At 49.8% G+C, this 17,839-nt stretch overlaps 8 protein-coding genes and 2 non-coding genes across 10 annotated transcripts; 6 read left to right on the forward strand and 4 right to left on the reverse strand.

Annotated features, from left to right (window-relative positions):
• Window positions 1-1,924: 1,924 nt before the first annotated feature.
• On the forward strand, window positions 1,925-2,215 carry J4E83_007717 (uncharacterized protein; the record flags this gene model as incomplete). Its single annotated transcript, XM_049334619.1, has 1 exon — window positions 1,925-2,215. The coding sequence occupies one exon, from the start codon at window positions 1,925-1,927 to the stop codon at window positions 2,213-2,215; it is 291 nt and encodes a 96-aa protein (XP_049186108.1).
• Window positions 2,216-2,484: 269 nt separating this feature from the next.
• J4E83_007718 (uncharacterized protein) lies at window positions 2,485-3,690 on the reverse strand (the record flags this gene model as incomplete). Its single annotated transcript, XM_049334620.1, has 1 exon — window positions 2,485-3,690. One exon carries the CDS (start codon window positions 3,688-3,690, stop codon window positions 2,485-2,487), a length of 1,206 nt encoding a protein of 401 aa, XP_049186109.1.
• An 892-nt stretch (window positions 3,691-4,582) lies between these two features.
• On the forward strand, window positions 4,583-5,537 carry J4E83_007719 (uncharacterized protein; the record flags this gene model as incomplete). Its single annotated transcript, XM_049334621.1, has 4 exons — window positions 4,583-4,647; window positions 4,699-4,870; window positions 4,920-5,150; window positions 5,214-5,537. 4 exons carry the CDS (start codon window positions 4,583-4,585, stop codon window positions 5,535-5,537), a joined length of 792 nt encoding a protein of 263 aa, XP_049186110.1.
• A 169-nt stretch (window positions 5,538-5,706) lies between these two features.
• On the reverse strand, window positions 5,707-6,299 carry J4E83_007720 (uncharacterized protein; the record flags this gene model as incomplete). Its single annotated transcript, XM_049334622.1, has 2 exons — window positions 5,707-5,792; window positions 5,861-6,299. 2 exons carry the CDS (start codon window positions 6,297-6,299, stop codon window positions 5,707-5,709), a joined length of 525 nt encoding a protein of 174 aa, XP_049186111.1.
• Window positions 6,300-7,413: 1,114 nt separating this feature from the next.
• J4E83_007721 lies at window positions 7,414-7,501 on the forward strand. The gene has a single exon. It is a non-coding gene; the product is annotated as a tRNA-Gly (tRNA).
• Window positions 7,502-7,930: 429 nt separating this feature from the next.
• J4E83_007722 (uncharacterized protein) lies at window positions 7,931-9,481 on the forward strand (the record flags this gene model as incomplete). The annotated part of the gene is made up of 1 exon (XM_049334623.1): window positions 7,931-9,481. One exon carries the CDS (start codon window positions 7,931-7,933, stop codon window positions 9,479-9,481), a length of 1,551 nt encoding a protein of 516 aa, XP_049186112.1.
• Window positions 9,482-10,049: 568 nt separating this feature from the next.
• On the reverse strand, window positions 10,050-10,792 carry J4E83_007723 (uncharacterized protein; the record flags this gene model as incomplete). The annotated part of the gene is made up of 3 exons (XM_049334624.1): window positions 10,050-10,246; window positions 10,294-10,602; window positions 10,717-10,792. The coding sequence occupies 3 exons, from the start codon at window positions 10,790-10,792 to the stop codon at window positions 10,050-10,052; spliced, it is 582 nt and encodes a 193-aa protein (XP_049186113.1).
• A 1,081-nt stretch (window positions 10,793-11,873) lies between these two features.
• Window positions 11,874-13,619, forward strand: J4E83_007724 (uncharacterized protein; the record flags this gene model as incomplete). Its single annotated transcript, XM_049334625.1, has 1 exon — window positions 11,874-13,619. One exon carries the CDS (start codon window positions 11,874-11,876, stop codon window positions 13,617-13,619), a length of 1,746 nt encoding a protein of 581 aa, XP_049186114.1.
• Window positions 13,620-14,074: 455 nt separating this feature from the next.
• On the reverse strand, window positions 14,075-14,148 carry J4E83_007725. The gene has a single exon. It is a non-coding gene; the product is annotated as a tRNA-Ile (tRNA).
• Window positions 14,149-15,969: 1,821 nt separating this feature from the next.
• On the forward strand, window positions 15,970-17,522 carry J4E83_007726 (uncharacterized protein; the record flags this gene model as incomplete). Its single annotated transcript, XM_049334626.1, has 4 exons — window positions 15,970-15,981; window positions 16,041-16,391; window positions 16,449-16,713; window positions 16,768-17,522. 4 exons carry the CDS (start codon window positions 15,970-15,972, stop codon window positions 17,520-17,522), a joined length of 1,383 nt encoding a protein of 460 aa, XP_049186115.1.
• Window positions 17,523-17,839: the final 317 nt, after the last annotated feature.

The following is a 17,839-nucleotide window of genomic DNA, read 5'->3' on the forward strand; positions in this document are numbered from 1 at the left end:
TACTAAATAAATATTCTACTATAGAGATTATATAATTAAAAAATAAGTTCTAAATACTTAATAGTATTCTCTTCTTTCTATCTAATAGTAGAGAATACTTTCTAAATACTTTTATAGTTAGTATAGCTTAGCGTTTTACTTACTATAATACTTTATTAGATTATTAGTTTTATTAAACTATAGTTCTATACTAGTATATATTCTAAATATACTATTATAGTATTATATTAACTTAATTAGCTTAGTATTTTATTATACTTCTAATATTACTATTCTAGATATTAGTTAAATTAACGTTTTCTAGTATTTCTAAGTAGTTATCTTATCTACGTAATTATCTTATCTAATATTACTTAGTAGTAAGAACGTAGTTAGCCTAAATATAACTACTATTATAGTTTTAGCTAACCTAAAGAAAAGAGCTAAGTTTATACTTATTATATCTATTATAGTTATTATTACTATATATGTTATATTAATATATACTAACTACTTCTTATACTATATAGTAGAATATATCTCTATAGGCTTTACTATTTATATAAGTATTAGAGAGTATAAAGATATATTACTATAAGAATATAAAGTAGTTAGTATAAGTAAGAAAATATATAAATATTAGTTTAGTAAAAAAGAGTTTTATTATAAAGAGATTTTATAGTCTAAAGTATTATATAAAAGTCTAATACTAAAAAGTATAAGTAAAAGATAAGATAGTAGATAATCTAATAATTCTAAAGAGCTCTTATTAAAAAGATATTCTTTTTTCTAAGTAATTCTTAGGTTATTAAAGATCTAATTTATATAAGAACACCTTATACACTAGTATAGTAATAGTAATAAAAGTATTATATAAATTAAAAAACTTATTAGTAGTAAGTTCTTTCTAAACTTAAAGCTTAACTATAGCTTAAAGAAAAGTAGTAGTAAAGTAAAAAGTCTTATTAAACTTTTTTTAGTTTTTTAGCTAAGTTTAGTAAATAGTAAGTTAGTTAGTAGTATTATTTAGTAAGTATAATATAGTAATTTATAAAATAATATTACTATTAAAATAAAAATAGATAAATTACTAAAATCTAAAAGTAGTAAAGATTAGAAGTTTAGACTTAAAAAAAGAAGTAATTTAATTATTATAAATATTAAAATAACTATTAAAAAAAGTAAGCTCTTTAAAAGTCTTAAACTACTTATTATAGTTATTAAGTTTATTAAGCTTTTTTAAAATTTTACTAAAAATAGTAGTAATACTATAAAAAGTAGTTATATTTAATAAAAAGTAAGAAGTATTTATAAAGTAGTATAGTTAAAAGTATAAATAATAATATAGTTAAGTACTATATAGTTAGTAGAGAAAAGTAATATAAGTAGCTAAGTTATACTTAAAAGTATTAATAAGCTTATAACTTATAAAATAAAAAAAAGTATATAATATATTAATAATTTATATAAAGAAAGAAACTTTTAGTATATATAGTAGAGAGGTAACACTAGTAAGTAAATATATAGTAAATAGGTAGATTACGTGTATAGATGCCTAACTAACAATACCTAGGGCTACCGCAGCTCGCCCTATAGCGCGTTACTAAGGAACAACGCCGGGCGGGGTAAAGGCCCCAGGTCTTTCGACGTACAACGCGAATACATCAACGAGCAATCTCCAGACGCGGAGTCCGCGCGCAGGAACCCTCTGCACAGTTACTTCATTCAAACCGGGAAGCACAGGGGGAACACACTAGCGCACATCAGTCGCTTCGACGAACAGTACCTTGGATGGATATCCAGCGCGTGCTGCAGAAACCTACCACGCGATCACATTATCCGGAGAGCCATCGACCAGTGGAACGCAGAACGCAGAGCTAGTGGAGCGTTGCCTCCTGTTTCCAGCGCTCCATCGCGTTTCAAGAGTGGCACGTACCATCTCTACATGCAAGAGAAGTACCTCAGGAAGTGGTGGAAGGTCACGGCTCAGGAACTCATCGACGCTGGTGCCGAATACAAGGTCAACGAGAATACAAAGACAAAGGCGAAGAAGTTCTCGCTGTACCAGGTCTACGAATATGTCAAGAAACATAATAAGCTTGACAGGGAAGAGCTCGAAGCTGTGGTTGAGGACGAGAAAGACCGCATAAACAGGGCAAGGACGACGTACACGAGTTACCAGAACGGTGATTTCGCCGGCGGCGGTATTGATTACGACGACTGCCCCTGGTGGTGAGATCATGTATTACAGGTAAGCGGTGTTCCCTCCACCAAACGGGATCCAAACTGACTGCAATGCAGGAAACAACGTGTGGGAGATTGTTCTTGCCAAGATGGCTGATACCCGATGCAACAGGAGTTCTTCACTTTCATCAGATAAACTTTGTAATACTAGACAATTTAGAACCTGCTTCTCTGCCGAAAAATATGAAGAATCAATTCATTAGGTAGTAATAAAACGCCGTGTACCTTGGGTATCGAACTCCACAAACCGCTAAAGGTAGCTCAACAAAGATCCGGCTGGGGCACGCCGAACAACCACACCATGCCCCAAAGTCGTACGCTCCTCTCGTCCATTCGTGTCATAAGTGCTTGGTCAGTGGCCCGCTTGACCGCCTCGCGCTCGGAGAACAGGCTCAGAAAAGCATGAGATCGCGCAGGTACAGGGACTCTGTCATCCACCTTTGTCTCCGCTAAAGGGTGCTCGGAAAGGGAACGTTGACGAAGTTCATTGGCACTCACATGTGGTGCATCGGCAAGTGTCCACCAAAAGAGTCTGCTCAAGGGTGTCTGACCTTCGTACAAGGCTGCATTGAAGTCGTCTTCATCGGCAACAGAAGACTGAATAAACTTCAGGTATGTTTGCAAAGCTCGTAGCACATCGTTTGCGCGGCAATCCCCTAGCTGGTCGTTGTCTTTCCAGATACGCGACGAGTGGTAGGGGTGGGACACTTCTCGTATGTTGCCCAAGTCGCCGATTGCCCAGTGGGACTCGTCTTGAACAAAGATGTTCGCCGGCTTGATATCATCGTGACAGTAGCCTGCACGGTGCAAAGTTCCCAGATTCTCAAGTAATTGGTTGAAGGCTGGCCGATAGCGTCCGTCGACCTGACTATAGGCCATAGGCGTTGCTTCCGACGACAGGTTGTTGGCAAGTGAACGAAGATTGCCGCCTTTGAGCAGAGGAGTGACGAGGTGCCATTCGGCCGGTTCACCAGGCGTTGCAGAAGCCATGAAATGTGCTCTCACGGGAAGGAAGCCGTTCTTCGTCGCGTCCGCTTCGTCGGCAGCGGAACCCCCAAATTGTAGTGATGCGGGTATTTCCGTTGGCCATTTGGTCGCATCTGGCGCGCAATTTCGGAATGGACTCCGCCCTGGTGTGAACGTCTTGATAACCGAGTCTCCGTAGGCGAACACCTTGCCCTCCCAGCCCTCGCCAAGCACTTTCCAAGACGCCCGGTTTGCTATTAGCTCTTCTTCCAACTTCGAACTTTCGTCATCGGGTTGCCAAGATCGAGCTTGTAGGCCTCCTTCGTTATGAGAGTTAAAGTCGGTCGCAGAGTACTTTTCTGAGAGTGCTTGTCGACTAGTGAGGTACAGATGTTGTTGCTGGAATAGGGCGAGTATGAAGAATACAACAGCGACCCGGTAGCGCAGATAGTATAGAGTCCGCGCGCTGTGTGAGACTGTGTTTAGGAGAAGGCGACCCATGGGTGCTGGTATAAGTCTCCGACAGAGAGATGAGAAGGAGAAGGAGAATGGCGCTCACTAAGCTTTGGGACTCATACCAAGAGAGTGCGCCTGCCGTGACTCTTGTAGAGCCGCAAGTGGCATCCCTCCAAGATTCATGGAAAGTGCTACGCGCCAACGCATTGGAACGGTGAGCGAGTGCAATGCAACGACTCAAGCTCCGAGTGGCTCTCGCGGAGCCAAACGGCATCTCGGAACCAGCTGCCAGGCGCAACGCTCTATTCTTGTTCTCCCTACTGCGCCTCTATGACGTTCAACTCCAAAGTCTTGGCCTATGAATGGCCAAGATGTGGCTTTTAAAGTGAGGAAACAGGAAGTCGGGTAATATCATTCGGATGTCGGCTAGCAAAGTTAATATTGAAGTCCCCAAGCTGTGGCGTTACAACGCAGTGACTTCTCGCATAGTCTTTATTGGCCAGCCGTGATGGCAAGAACGGCTGTGTCCAGTAGTGTACAGTAGTGTCCATGTGGGTCGATAGGCACATAGCCTGGGCTTAACTCCGATATTGGATGTATGCAACGAGATGTTGTTCTCTGTATTACCATAGCCACGCCCCGGTCGTGCTCTAAGCCGCACAGCCGCAAAGCCGCAATCCTGCAACTCTACCGTCTCTAACTCATTGTTGGTGAATGCGAAAGAATCTAAGCTCACGCGACTGCGCAAGTAGGAGCCTAGAGCAAGTTACTGGTGTTGTTGGTAAAAAGGTGGGGTGACGTCAAGGATGCGCTGTCTTCAGCCAGGTAGCGTCAGGCACGAGGTTAGCGTGGCGCATGGATCAACAGATCTCTTTCACCACTGAACCGGCTTCCAGGCTTTGCCGTGACATCCTGAATCCTTGCATCCTTCCGCACCATGAGCTCCGAAACCCAGTTTGCTGAAAACAGGACCCGCTTGGTCTCCCACTTTGATGGCTACAGGTAAGGAGCGCCACGTGCCGCCACTTCCGTAGCCACAACTAACGGTTCCAGCACCCGGGATGCACAGAGCGACGGGTGGGCCAAACTGTGGGAACAGAAGGAACAGGATCTTTGGGATCGGGGCCAAGCTTCGCCTGCTCTGACTATGTTCCTTGAAGAACATCCCTACCGTGAGACGCTGTTCCGAGACCAGAGTCAACGGCAGTTGAAGGCATTTGTGCCTGTAGGTGTCTCGTGACGAACGTATTCAACAGGAACTCATCACGCATTAGGGCTGCGGTAAGGGGCATGATGTGGCGCTATTAGCACGTCATGGCTTCAGGACATGGGGTCTAGAAATTTCCCAAGGAGCCGTGGATGCCGCAAACGAAAACGTCAAATCTCACCTAGATCCTTCAGCTGGCCATGTCGCTGACGTCGTGCTCGGCGATTTCTTCCAAAAGGGATTCGAGGCTCATTTCGGACCCGACTTCCAGGGTTTCGATTTGATCTATGACTATACAGTACGTTTGGGATGCAAAGAGGCACCGACATTTTCATAACGAGTGCTAATAACGTCGATCTAGTTCTTGTGTGCCCTGCTTCCTGAGATGCGAAGAGATTGGGCCAATCGCATGAAGAACCTTTTGTCGCCAACCGGTGTTCTCGTGTGCCTCGAATTTCCAATGTGGAAGCCTCTGAAAGCTCAAGGTCCGCCATGGGGTCTGAACGGTGTACACTGGAACCTCCTAGCCGATGGTGCTGATGGCCTGTTCGACGACTCCGGCAATCTTCTCGGAACAGGAAAGGAGCAGGGCTCGTTCGAAAGGGTTGTGTATTGGAAGCCCCCGGTGTCTTTCAAACAAAGTCGCGGCGACGACATGATTAGCGTCTGGAAGTTGAAGCAATAGACGGCGAGCAAACTCAGACATGTATCGATGCTCTATCCGCATGGTCTGCGGCAATTTGGAAGATAACGGAGCACTTCAGTTGGTAAACGATGGTAGCACAATGAATCATCGGGGCTCGTTCGCATTGTATAAACGCTAAATTGTAACAGTGTACTGGAAAACAACCACCTCACATCCCGTCAGTCAGCATAGCCTCAATCAACTGCACATGCCGGTTCGCATTCGTCTCGCTCCATTCGGTCTCGTAGTTCAGACCTGAAATATCGACATGGCAAGTCAGTCTATGTTTCACGTGCAGTTGGCACATCGGGTATTTATCATACCGTATGGCCAGAAGTGTCCACCACCGCAAGTAATCTTCGCATTTGCTCCATCAAAGCTCTTGATCAGCGGTAATGCCGTGCGCCAATCGCCCGCAGCACACTTTCTGTCAAAAGCCGCTGTCTGGCCAACTCCCAGCGTGTGGCTTATCTCATGCATCGCAGTCCTTTCCGTCATGTAAGCGCGGTTCGAGCCGAATCGTAGATCGCCGTTGTAGTTCGCCTCGGCAGTAGGGACACCCGGGGCGTAGGCCACACGAATCGTCTTGTTTGCGTCGGAGTACTTCTCGTAGCGAGCGACGGCCTTTGTCATTGCAGCTTCGATCTTGGTGTATGCGTCTCTTTGGTCAGCGGTGGGGTTGGACGCCTTTGTCAAGGACCAGGTCAGGCGTGCGGAGGCGGTGCAGGCATATGCCGCGACGAGGAGAATAGAGAACTGCATGATCGTGGGTGTAGTTACTTGGGTTGGATCAAGAGCTGTGGTTGTCGGCGCTGTTCAGGGCTTGCAGCGATGAGGGCTGCTGCGGCATGCCCAATGATATACCATGTGTTTTTCCATGGTAAATCTCCACCGCTGATTACCACGCACACCTTTACTGCTGTAGTGGCTGCAATTAAGGACGGTCTTTCGGCCTCATTAGGTAGGTGGGTTGATAAGCTGGGAAATTGTCCCACGCACAGGAGAGCATCGTTCAATCCTTCCCACTCGCGATGATTGTTATCCAGCCAGATATGCTACCTTCCTCTGGCGGCTGGGTCACGTTTAATGTACATTGTCTTGATGTTGCGGCATACAAGGGCTGAAACGTTCAAGCGTCGGAGAATTGATTGCATGTAGATAATGTCCCCGCACTCCGGAAGATTTCCACATCGGCAATGAGTGCGCCTCCCGCCTCCCTTACAGCCGCCATTGAGTGCCGGTTTCTAGTCGAATGTCTTCCTGCCGCTACCTTCTCTCTACTAGCGGCTGAAATCGTATCATTTATACCACTTATGTCTGATTGTATCTGAGATGCTAGATGAGTCAAGCTGGTACTGCCCAGTTGATCTCGACTACCAAAGACATTGGATTCTCGATGCAAAGGTGCTGGCTAATTATGTCCTCGGCCGTCAGAGACCTCTTTCCCTTATTTCAGACAATATGGCTGCACGAAGTAAAGCTTTCGACAACATGAACTGCGTGTTGTTATGTAGGAGCCAGTCTCGTTCCGAACTAATTGTTGCCTCAATTGCTCTTAGGTGTATTCATTAGCGAATATAGTGGGTAATAGGAGAGACTAAAGCAAATCGTTTGATAGGAACGATGTGTAGAGTCGACACACTTAATGCGAGGCGTAACAAATCCAGACTTGTCCGAGGTCGGCAAACGCGCTGTCCGACCCACACGGCTAATCAAGATGCATGGGAGTGGGTCCAAACTCTGGAAAACTGACTTTTCTTCCGTCTAGGCAATGGCCAGGCGATATTTCACGAGTGTTACCTCAATTTGGCAGGTCATAAACGACGAATTTGTCCAACTTTCCATGAAGCAGCCCAGTTCTCTGGTCTCCGCCTCCGCATCGGTGGTTTAGTGGTAAAATTAGCCGTTGCCATCCCTCACAGGACAGTTTCGGCTAGCCCCGGGTTCGATTCCCGGCCGATGCAATGCTTTCTTTTTGTATCGTTACGCTTCTTTTTGGCGTTGTACATGTTGTGGTGGTGGAGTTGGGCGGCTTTGGAATGACGGCCCGTGCGCCTTCGACAGCCAGCAAACCTCTTTTCGCCTCACTGCGCCACATGCACCGCCACGCGCCCACCTCGCGTTTGAGACCCGCCATCTCTTTTCAGCTACGCGCCCACCTCGCGGCGATGGCTCATAATGCGCTGGCACACCGCGTGCGCAGCGTTGGTCTCGACAATCGAGATTCACTGGCCGGCGCCGCTCCTCAAGTAACTTTCGCTTCACGTGGCGGTGAGGCTGTGAACGGGCGCGAGATTCACACCAGTCTGGGCTTTGTATCTGCAATTTGGCTTTGACTTTAGTCCTACTGTCTGCCCGGCAATCACGGATCGCCCTCCTACAACTACACCAACATGTTCACGGGAACGACACCAGAATCGCTCATCCCACGCTCGGATTCGCGCAACCCGGCTACAACTTGCAAAGGCATTACCAAATCAGGGCGACCCTGCAGACGGCCTATTGATGCGAAAGCATCTGATGATGACGGTGTCATCGCTGTGGTATCTGTCGTTAGCGACGACAGCGACGATGACGAGATTGGCGCCGCCGCCTATTTCTGCTGGCAACACAAAGACCAAGCCGAGCATTTGGCTGCGCAAGCATCGAGTGGACCGACTACCCAGCTTTACCCGCTGAAAGAGAGGAATAGTATCGACACGCTCGTGGAGCGACTAGGTGTCCTTGATTTTGGAGAACCGGAGGAAGTCGCGCCCAAGAAGAATGGAAGGAGGAGAACATCTGGATCTCGTCCGCCGCGGCGCATCAATCGACCAGCTACCTGGGACAACGTAGAAGGGCCGTTGATGTCTGTACCGAGCGATGTCATGGCAGCAAGAAAGCGCAGAGACCATCGACCGCCGAAGCCACCGCCGCAGAGGAAAAAGAAGAGTTTTTGGGCTTCATTGTGCTGTGGGTCTGCGGATGACGATGAATACACAGAGGTTGTGCGACACAAGAGACGGACAGACGAAAAGCCCGTATCGGAGGACGATGCACAAGAGACGCCTATGCAGCAGGTACCACAGCAACCGCCTCGAGTACGACAAGACCATCGAAGACCGAGCGGACAGACCTCGAGACCGTCATCTTCCTCGCGGCCACCTCCCACATCGCGACCACCAAGTGACCAACCTGGCCGCAAACCACTAGGAGAAAAGCCCGCTCGACCTGTCAATCGGACAACTCGCGAAGAGTCAGAAACAGCCAAGCTACTCCGCTACATCCCGAACACAGTACCACCACAACTCGCGTCGACCCTGCTCGCCCAGCTCTCAAAGCCCATTTCACCCCACGACGAAGAAGGCTACATCTACATCTTCTGGCTCACCCCCGAAGCCGCCGGTCCTGCACCATCCTCCGCTGCGTCGACGCTTCTTTCACCACCATCACGTGCAGATCAAAGCAGGCGAACTTCAGATGTCATGCGCCAATTCTCCGTCAAAGGCGGACAGCCCAACACCACCCGCTCAAGATCCGGATCCGCAAACTCCCCACCAGACAAAGACACCATCCTCCTCAAAATCGGGCGCGCAAACAACGTCCACCGCCGTATGAACGAATGGACTCGCCAGTGCGGATACAGTTTGTCGCTTGTACGGTACTATCCCTACGTTTCTTCTTCCACACCCTCTCCACAGCCCTCGCCTGCACAGTCGCGGCGGCAATCAGGTGCGAATGCTGGGACTGCCTCTGATGGCGTGAGGAAAGTGCCGCATGCGCATCGTGTGGAGCGCCTGATTCATCTCGAGCTTGCGGATCAGCGTGTCATCAAACAGTGCGATGCTTGTGGCAAGTCGCATAAAGAGTGGTTTGAAGTCGAGGCTACGAAGGAGGGGGTGAAGAAGGTGGATGAGGTTGTGAAGCGGTGGGTTGAGTGGGCTGAGAATAACAATGAAGGATGAGCTGGGTATTATTAGAGGGTTGGGACGCTGAACAATGATTACAAAGCCCAGCAAGATGTACAGCTTTAGATTACCATTAGGTATAAGTAGTAGAATAAGTTGATTGCACATGGGTGTGTATCCCAGACGCTTCATCGAGAACAATTCAGCCAGATTGACATCACCAACAACACTGTGTAATTATGTAGAATGAGGAAATTTCATTGGGGAATTGGGTATCTTGTGTAGCTATCGCAGCAATCAAACAATCAGGAGCACCAGAGGCTCGTCTTCTTCGCTAAACTTCCCGATATCCGCGGGTTCAGAATGCGACACAGTTATGGGGGTTGCCCGACATAGCGGACACTGTACAACGGAGCTTTTGGCAGTGGTAGTGGTGGCGAGGGATAAGGGGGTGAAGCGCGGTCGGTCTTTCAGGTGTGCGAATCCATAACTTTTCCATCCTTTTCGTCGCATTCAGTGACGATTGGTGTCCCCCAGCGGTGTTGAACCTCCTCTTACTCGTAACATCGTCCATGGGTGTATATACAGTGGGTTTATTACTGCACTCGGTGCCGTGGTATTGGTATCAGAAAAGGCCGATGCGCGGCCGCCAGTCGTTCTCGTTGACAGACTTTGGGTTGACGACGATCTGGTAAGGGAAGGGGTTGGCGTCGGTGGTTGTGATGGGTGGGATGTGGTCTTTTTCTCGGTTCACAATGGCGATGATCTTATGCGCTGCCTTTTCCAGAGACTTGGTCATGGCACGGCGGACCTTGAGCACATCTGACACTTTGTTAGTGGCGTGCGTTGCAACGAGCGGAGAGACATACCGGTTTCTGTGCGTGGCTGGGCAAGGGTAACGTCCAGCGTCCACTGCTCCCAGCAAACGTCCTCGTCCGCCTTGCTGAAGAAGTACGATGTCTTCTTTCGCTTCTTCTCAAAGAACTGCACGACAATCTGCCCCCTTCCTCTCGGCTGGTGCGTGCTGTCTATCGCCCGAACTAGCGCAAACGTCTTCTGTTCGATAAGTGTCTCGAGATCGACATCGTCAATGGCGGGAAGGGTCAGGTCGAGGAGGTCGCGGGTCAAGGGAGAGATGGACGTAAAGTAGCGGTGGAAGAATATCGTGTGCAGTATCGCTGGAGCCAGGTCAACTGTGGTCTACGGGGTATTCGGGGTGGGGAGACGTGTAGTGGGGGAGAAAGTTGCGCCGATCTTCACGCCAGAGACACGGTGGAAGAGAAGAGACTCACCCTTGACAACATCCTTCACGCACGCCGCGTCGGCAAAGATCTCGAGGTTGTACTCTGGCCGCCTCCTAGGTTCCATGCTGGCATCAACAGTCCGGAAGCCCGAAGCGCGTGCTGAAGACCGGGTAATGCGCCGCGCGGCGTTCTGGGGCGAGCGTGTCGCAACGAGGCGCTCAAAGGCTGTGGCCGTCGGCGGTGCTGGCGTCGCAGTAGCAGTCTCGTGGCGGTAGGCGGGGCTTTGCTGGCGGGTTCGTCGTGGGTGCAAGAAGTACGGAGCTGAAGATTTGGGGTTGTGCGGGGCAGGAGCGGACGAACACGACGACGGAAACTGAGAAGGAGCGGCCGGCATGCGTGAGATCATCAAAGAAGCACAATCCTGGCTGGGCACCATTTTCGCCTAACCCACGCCTATCAGCGCCTGTTGACTGCATAGCCCATGGAGCCCTACAGCTATTTGTAGCCCGTCTCAGCCACAGCCCAACATGACACCCTCTGAGACACGATGTCAAGATTCGCACATGAAAGTGTCATCTGCCTTGGCCGTCTGAATCACCACCTCGTCACGTCTGACAGACCACCGCGGCGTGACTGGCACGGGGAGGCAGCAAGTATCCGCTTACGAACGGGCCGCGAACATCCCTCAGGTTCCAGGTTCCAGGGGCGCTAGCATAGTCGGCAAGGCTGCTTGACATAATCGTGCATGACCAAATCTAGTCGTCGAAGCGAAGAAATGTCTCGCATGCATATAGCCTGGACCACCAGTTTGCATGCTGCGTGTTGTGGTAGTGTGCACACATGCATGCGACGGGGTTGCCAGTGGAGGAGACGAGAGCGTGCACCTGGTGTACGATGCTTCCAAGCGTCCAAGCCCCGGGGTGTCAGGCACGATCACATGTCAATGCGAATGCCCAGAATGCATGCTTGTGGCTTCCTGCCGCCTTGTCAATAGTATGGCTACCTCCAGTGAATACCAGAATCAAACGTAAGTAGCAAAGACTAGAAATGCAAAAAGTCACTATGAGTCCACTGTTGGCGGGAAGAAATCGAGTCCTCGACCCTTCGGAAATAAGCTTTAAGGTTGAGCCTCAACCATCGCGCCAAGCCCAAGTCGCGCAAGTCGCGTCACCCTCCTGCCCGACCAACAACCCAACGAACCGAACATGGTCGGCACAAAGCGCAGACGCGACGAAGACGATGTCGACGAGGGCACACCGCAGAAATCACGCGCACGATTCGCTGAAGAGGCTCACGATGAGCTAGAACCCCTCGAAGCGCAGACACCATCCAGAAAGGGGAGGACACAACAACTGGCCGAGCATGGGACGCCCCGATCCATCTTGAAAAAGACTGGTCTGGTAAACGGCATCACCGCGACGCCCAAGTCTACCCGGAAGCTGGTCTTTGAGACACCTACCAAATCCGCAAAACGAGACTCTCCGAATGGCACGCCCACCATCGTTCGCAACGCCGATCGCAGCGCGCGCAGAAAGAGCAATCGCCGTATACTGGAACGCACACTAAATGGCGACGAAAGCGATGAAGATGCGCTGGATGAGGAGGAGGACCTCGCCGAACACATCTTAGGGGACGACACAGAGGACGCGGAGCAGGCCGAGGAGGGAGTGGTACAAGACGAAGCACCTGTACCAGAGACACCCTCGAAGCGTGGGAGAGGCCGACCTAAGGGGTCCGGAAAAGTAGGGCGGCCGCGAAAGCAGCGCTCGCCGACACCTCCGACTGAGCTGCCACCGCACGAGGAGTACTTCTGGCAGAATCGCCCAGGCGGCACCAAAACCTCCAACAACACTCTCTCTGCGCAGAGCCTGTTGAACCACGATGAATACTTCTCAGCAATGCAAACGTACGAGGACCGCCACCAGTCTGAAAGAGAGTTCTTGCTCGAACTGCACGGCCGAGCATACGATCAATGGATCTTCGAGCTGGAGGAAGGCTTCAACATATGCCTCTATGGGTACGGATCGAAGCGCATCATCACCGAACGATTCACCGCACGCCTCTATCAGTCTCTCCTAGACGCTGCGCCGTACAAAGGGACAAAGAAGTCACCGACGATTGTGGTTATCAACGGATACACAGCTGGCACAACAGTAAAAGACTTGCTGTTGACTATAGCTTCGGCAGTCATACCAGCCGGACCAAAGTTGCCCAATCAGCCCGCTCTGCTACTCGATTTCATCCTCGAACACCTCACCAGCAACCCGCCGCCGCATCCAGTACCCGTCATTCTGAATTCCATCGACTCGCCCTACCTTCGAAAGTCTCCAGTGCCTTCCATGCTCGCCCGCCTAGCTGCACATCCATCAATCAACCTTGTCTGTACGGCGGATACACCGAACTTCCCTCTTCTGTGGGATGTTGGCATGAAGACACAGTACAAATTCCTCTTCCACGACGCAACAACCTTTGCACCCTACGACGCGGAGATAGACGCGGTAGAGACTGTGAATGAGCTCCTCGGACGTAGCGGAAGAAGAGTAGGCGGAAGAGATGGTGTCGGCTTCGTCTTACGCTCTCTACCGGAGCAAGCTCGAGAACTGTTCCGCATTCTCGTCATGGAACAGCTAGCTCTCTCACTCATGGAAGGCGGTGATATGGAGGAAGAAGACGAGGTTACTGCTACGTCGAGGTCGAAGAAGGTCGCACAAGTCAAGAACGTTCTGCCAGAGTCTACCCAAGGCGTTGAGTATCGTGTGTTGTATCACAAGGCTGTCGAGGCCTTCGTTTGCACAAGTGAGGTCAGTTTCAGAACGCTACTCAAGGAGTTCCACGACCATCAGATGATAGAGAGTAAGAAGGATGGTATGGGTACGGAGAGACTGTGGGTACCTTTCAGACAGGAAGAGCTGGAGGGTCTCGCGGAAGATCTTGCTGGAGAGGCGTTTTGATTTGCGCACCCCGTTGACCGAAGAAGTTGGACACTTACACCACCCTCCTACAAAGAATGAGGGGGGTACATGATCCGGGAGTCTACATTGCGTCCACAACTTGTCAAGTTTCGTTCTGACACCAACGTACACTTCAGGGCGTTCGATTCGTTCTTTATATGCGGTGGGCGTATATCCTTAATTACATTGTACAACATATTTTCATGATATTGCGATGCCATTTCCCTCCCTTCCAGCGACCTTGCTGGGTTCAAGACTAGAACAAGGTTAAAGCAAAAAGAGCGAGGACGTTTCACAGAGAGCAAAAGTCTGACAGACAAAAAAAGAATGTTAGTGGTCACTACGAAGTTTGAACCCGCGATCTGCCACCGTCGTCCTGCGGATCTTTCACCTCGATCTTGAGATCAAGTTTGACATAGTATCCTGGCAAAAAGGCAAAAAGAAGGCAATGGTAATGGTCACTACGAGGGTCGAACTCGCGACCTTGGCGTTATTAGCACCACGCTCTAACCAACTGAGCTAAGCGACCGTGTTATCGGATGATTGATGGAGGGTTGGAAAAGTGCAGCGTTTATAACTGCGGCAAGATTGGTGGCATTGGCAGAAATCAACAGGGCAGTTGCTAGACGCGGGGTCGAAGCGATTCCGCAGCTTCCACGTTGAAAATCAAAATTCACCACGCATTTTGGTTGGCCCCACCTATGTGACAAGAGCAAGAGCAAGAGCAAGAGCGCATTGCGACTTCTCGATACTCATGGAAAAAAGGAATGTCGTATGTGAACACAACTAATGAGCTACACAATTTGTTGCGGCAGTAAGGCTCTTGATTGTAGCTCCTTTGCTATATTTCTGAGGGGAGAAGTGAGCGCACCTGTGAAGATACTACTTGCAGCGCCTCACATAAGGAAGAAATTGTCGAGGTGAACAGGTGCCTGCAATCTATATGAATTTCAAAATAGAGGTTCATTCGAAGCTGGAGGCAATATAGACTTCTAGGTCATCGATTTTTAGCGATTATCTAGTCTCTTCCTTGACTAAAGTGGTTGGATGTTTGGAAGCCACGGGATGCGGGTATGAGCATTCTCTCTTTGCCACGTTACATCTGTGTTTACCTGCGGAGAATTCATGAGCGATAGACAAGACGCCAAGCACTTCAAACTACAGCTACTTATCATCTACCTCTCACGACTATCATGAATACCGTGACTCAACGAGATATGTATTCTATCTCTCGAAGTACTTGATCAATGTGAAGATACTTCATTCGGTACGAAAGTAAACTTCGCTCCTTCAATACAAATATACAAAGACATTGCAATGTCTAGACAAAAAACAAGCCGCTCAACATGAATCTAGACTTCCAAGTGGCATTCCCTCGTGGACTCCAGACTGCACTAGCGGCTGGTGTGCATACCGAGCATGAGCATGTGGCGCTGCCTAGATGGGTCACCAGGACCCCTCGTTGCCACTCCCACAAGCCGACCCTATTCATCCAAGTCATGCGCTGTAAGCCTTGCAGTGGTGCCATTTCGAGAACTCGATCGCCCAAATAGAATTGCGATGCGATCCATCTGTCAAGGCAAGGTCTGCGCTTAGTAGCGCCCACGGCCAAAAGCGTGTTTTCGAGTCAGCCACCTAGAATTATGGTCGGATATTCCGCTTGTTGGCAAATCCATTCGAAATCGATAGAGGCTGTTGTGATGCGGTCACCATGAGCAGGCAATCGTGTTGCGGTCGAGAATTCTTCGTTGTTTGCTTTGCTTGAGGCTCCGATGGCACAACAACACCGGGGCAACCCGCAGTCATCTCCGCATGACGTCCTTGCGAGCAAAGCTGCGGTTGAATGGGTGGTACGCTGGTAGACAGATTACCGGAAAATAGTTCCCTCTATCGTGGCCTGGATCAGCATGCGGAGCCCGCCCCGGCATTAGCGCGCCACCTTCCCGTGGCAGATCCCAGCTGTGATCACGATCCGTCGCTCTTTTGAGACGACTATGATGCTGTGTCAGCCACCTTTTTACTGCTTTAGGTTCGACGTTGACCTAAGTCCAGATCTTACCGGTAAATCTTCAGCATAGTTGAGGTAGTTCGAGATCCAGGCGTGTGGCCGTCGCGTCAACGGCTGAAGCATGACGACACTTCGCTTTGACCGTCTGAGTAGCCGTTAGCTGTAGTATCACCAGACGACTACTTGGGTCGTGATGTGGACTTGTATTCTCATCGACAAGTCGATTGCGTCTCCTCTTCTTGACTTTCCCATATTTCTTCTTTTCGGCGTGGTAGAAGTCTTGCTTTCGTTTCTGGACTTTCACCTTTCCTTCTTCTCTGGCTCAGGAGCCATACTATCGCCATGAATATCAACGTAAGTAGAACCCAATGGCAACATTGTCATGTGGGACAATGCTAATACTTTCGTGACAGGAACCCGTCCAGGGCAAAGCCTTTGCACTACCCTTCACGAAGGCTGCAGACCCTAATGCCAACCTCACCGATTCAGAGATGCGTCTGCCGTTATTGAGCCGCGTACCCGACAACATTCGTAACCACTTCATCGCCATGTGCGGAGAATTTGTCGGAACTGTCCTTTTCCTATACTTTGCTCTGTCCGGCGCACAAGTAGCGAACAGTATACCGTCGTCGGGAGGCCAGACGGTAGCGGAGGCAGGCAGCAATCCCCAACAGCTGCAGTATATCGCGCTTTGCTTTGGCTTCTCGCTTGCTGTGAACGCTTGGGTCTTCTTCAGGATCAGTGGAGGCTTGTTCAATCCGGCCGTGAGCAACTCCTCTCTCTTGCGCTGTTACTCTACCAGTTCGCTAAGACCAGTCTAGGTCACATTCGGCATGTGCTTGATCGGTGCACTCCCCTGGGTGCGCGGTGCTCTATTGTTCGTCACTCAGATCCTCGGAGGTATGGCGGCAGCTGGTCTGGTCCAGTGTATGTTTCCGGGTGATCTGAACGTTCGAACGAAACTCGGTGGCGGTACTTCTATTACGCAGGGTCTATTCATCGAGATGTTCCTTACTGCTCAGTTGGTCTTCACTATCTTTATGTTGGCAGCTGAGAAGCACAAGGGAACCTTCATCGCACCCGTGGGTACGTCAATAAACCCTGCTTGAGGTACATGGCTGTTGCTAACATATTGAACAGGTATCGGTCTCGCTCTGTTCGTTACAGAGTTATCTGGAGTATACTTCACAGGCGGATCTCTGAATCCCGCACGATCGTTTGGGCCTGCCGTCGTCAACCTTGAGTTCACGCACTACCACTGGATTTACTGGCTAGGACCCATACTCGGATCCATTATCGCGGCCGGATTCTACAAATTCATCAAGATCCTCGAATACGAGACTGCCAACCCAGGCCAGGATATGGACCACGCTGCCAAAATCGAGAAGAAGAAGAACTTGTTGCTTGCCGCCGGTATCAACGAGTACGACGCTCACCAGGTGGCTACGGAGCTTACAGAGAAGGCCGCTGTTGCCGATGCCGGTGGTCCGGATGGCGGAGTTGTTGCCAATGGCCAAGGTCAACGTGACCCACAGTACGTTCCTCATGTTGGCATGTACGGAACGCAATTCCGTTCGAACTCTGATATCAGCAACAAACGCGGATCTGGTAGCTCCGAATCAGGGGTTTTACCATCGCCGCAACGTCCGACTGCTGTGACTACGGGTAGCCAGGTTGGGAGGTTCAGTTACCTAGGTAGTCGCGGTGCCGTACCAGGCAACTCTGCCCAGATCAACGCTCTGAGAAGAGAGAGCAGACAGGACAGCCCTGCTATGACGACAAACGACGAGCTTTATGCTCCCCTGCAACACGGCGCCGACGTACCTCTTGGAGGTGCTGTCCTTGAGACTGAGCCTAGGCAACGAGTCAACAGGACGCCATCAAGCTTTGCATGATGATGAGAGTATGATAATGAGTAAAATCAAGAAGCGCGACCGGATACCCTCAAAGTAACATAGCGCGTTTTGCTGCAGCGATTTTGTTTAGCGTTCCCGTACATAATGAATCGATTCGTGGTCCTCTCGACGTCAAATGCTTCATGGTGATGTTTCTCTGGCAAGGCGGCCGATACTTCGTAGCGCTCAAGACTGAATTGCTTCCGATGTCACGTTGTGAATCACGGGTCTAGCAAAGCCATTCGTACTCCATGGGTACGGATGAAATAATTCGAAAACGAGTTAATGAGACCAGGTCGAGATTTGGGGCGCGCCTC

This window comes from Alternaria metachromatica, assembly GCF_023757995.1.
Source record: "Alternaria metachromatica strain BMP 0045 chromosome Unknown scaffold_20, whole genome shotgun sequence".
Taxonomy (NCBI): domain Eukaryota; kingdom Fungi; phylum Ascomycota; class Dothideomycetes; order Pleosporales; family Pleosporaceae; genus Alternaria; species Alternaria metachromatica.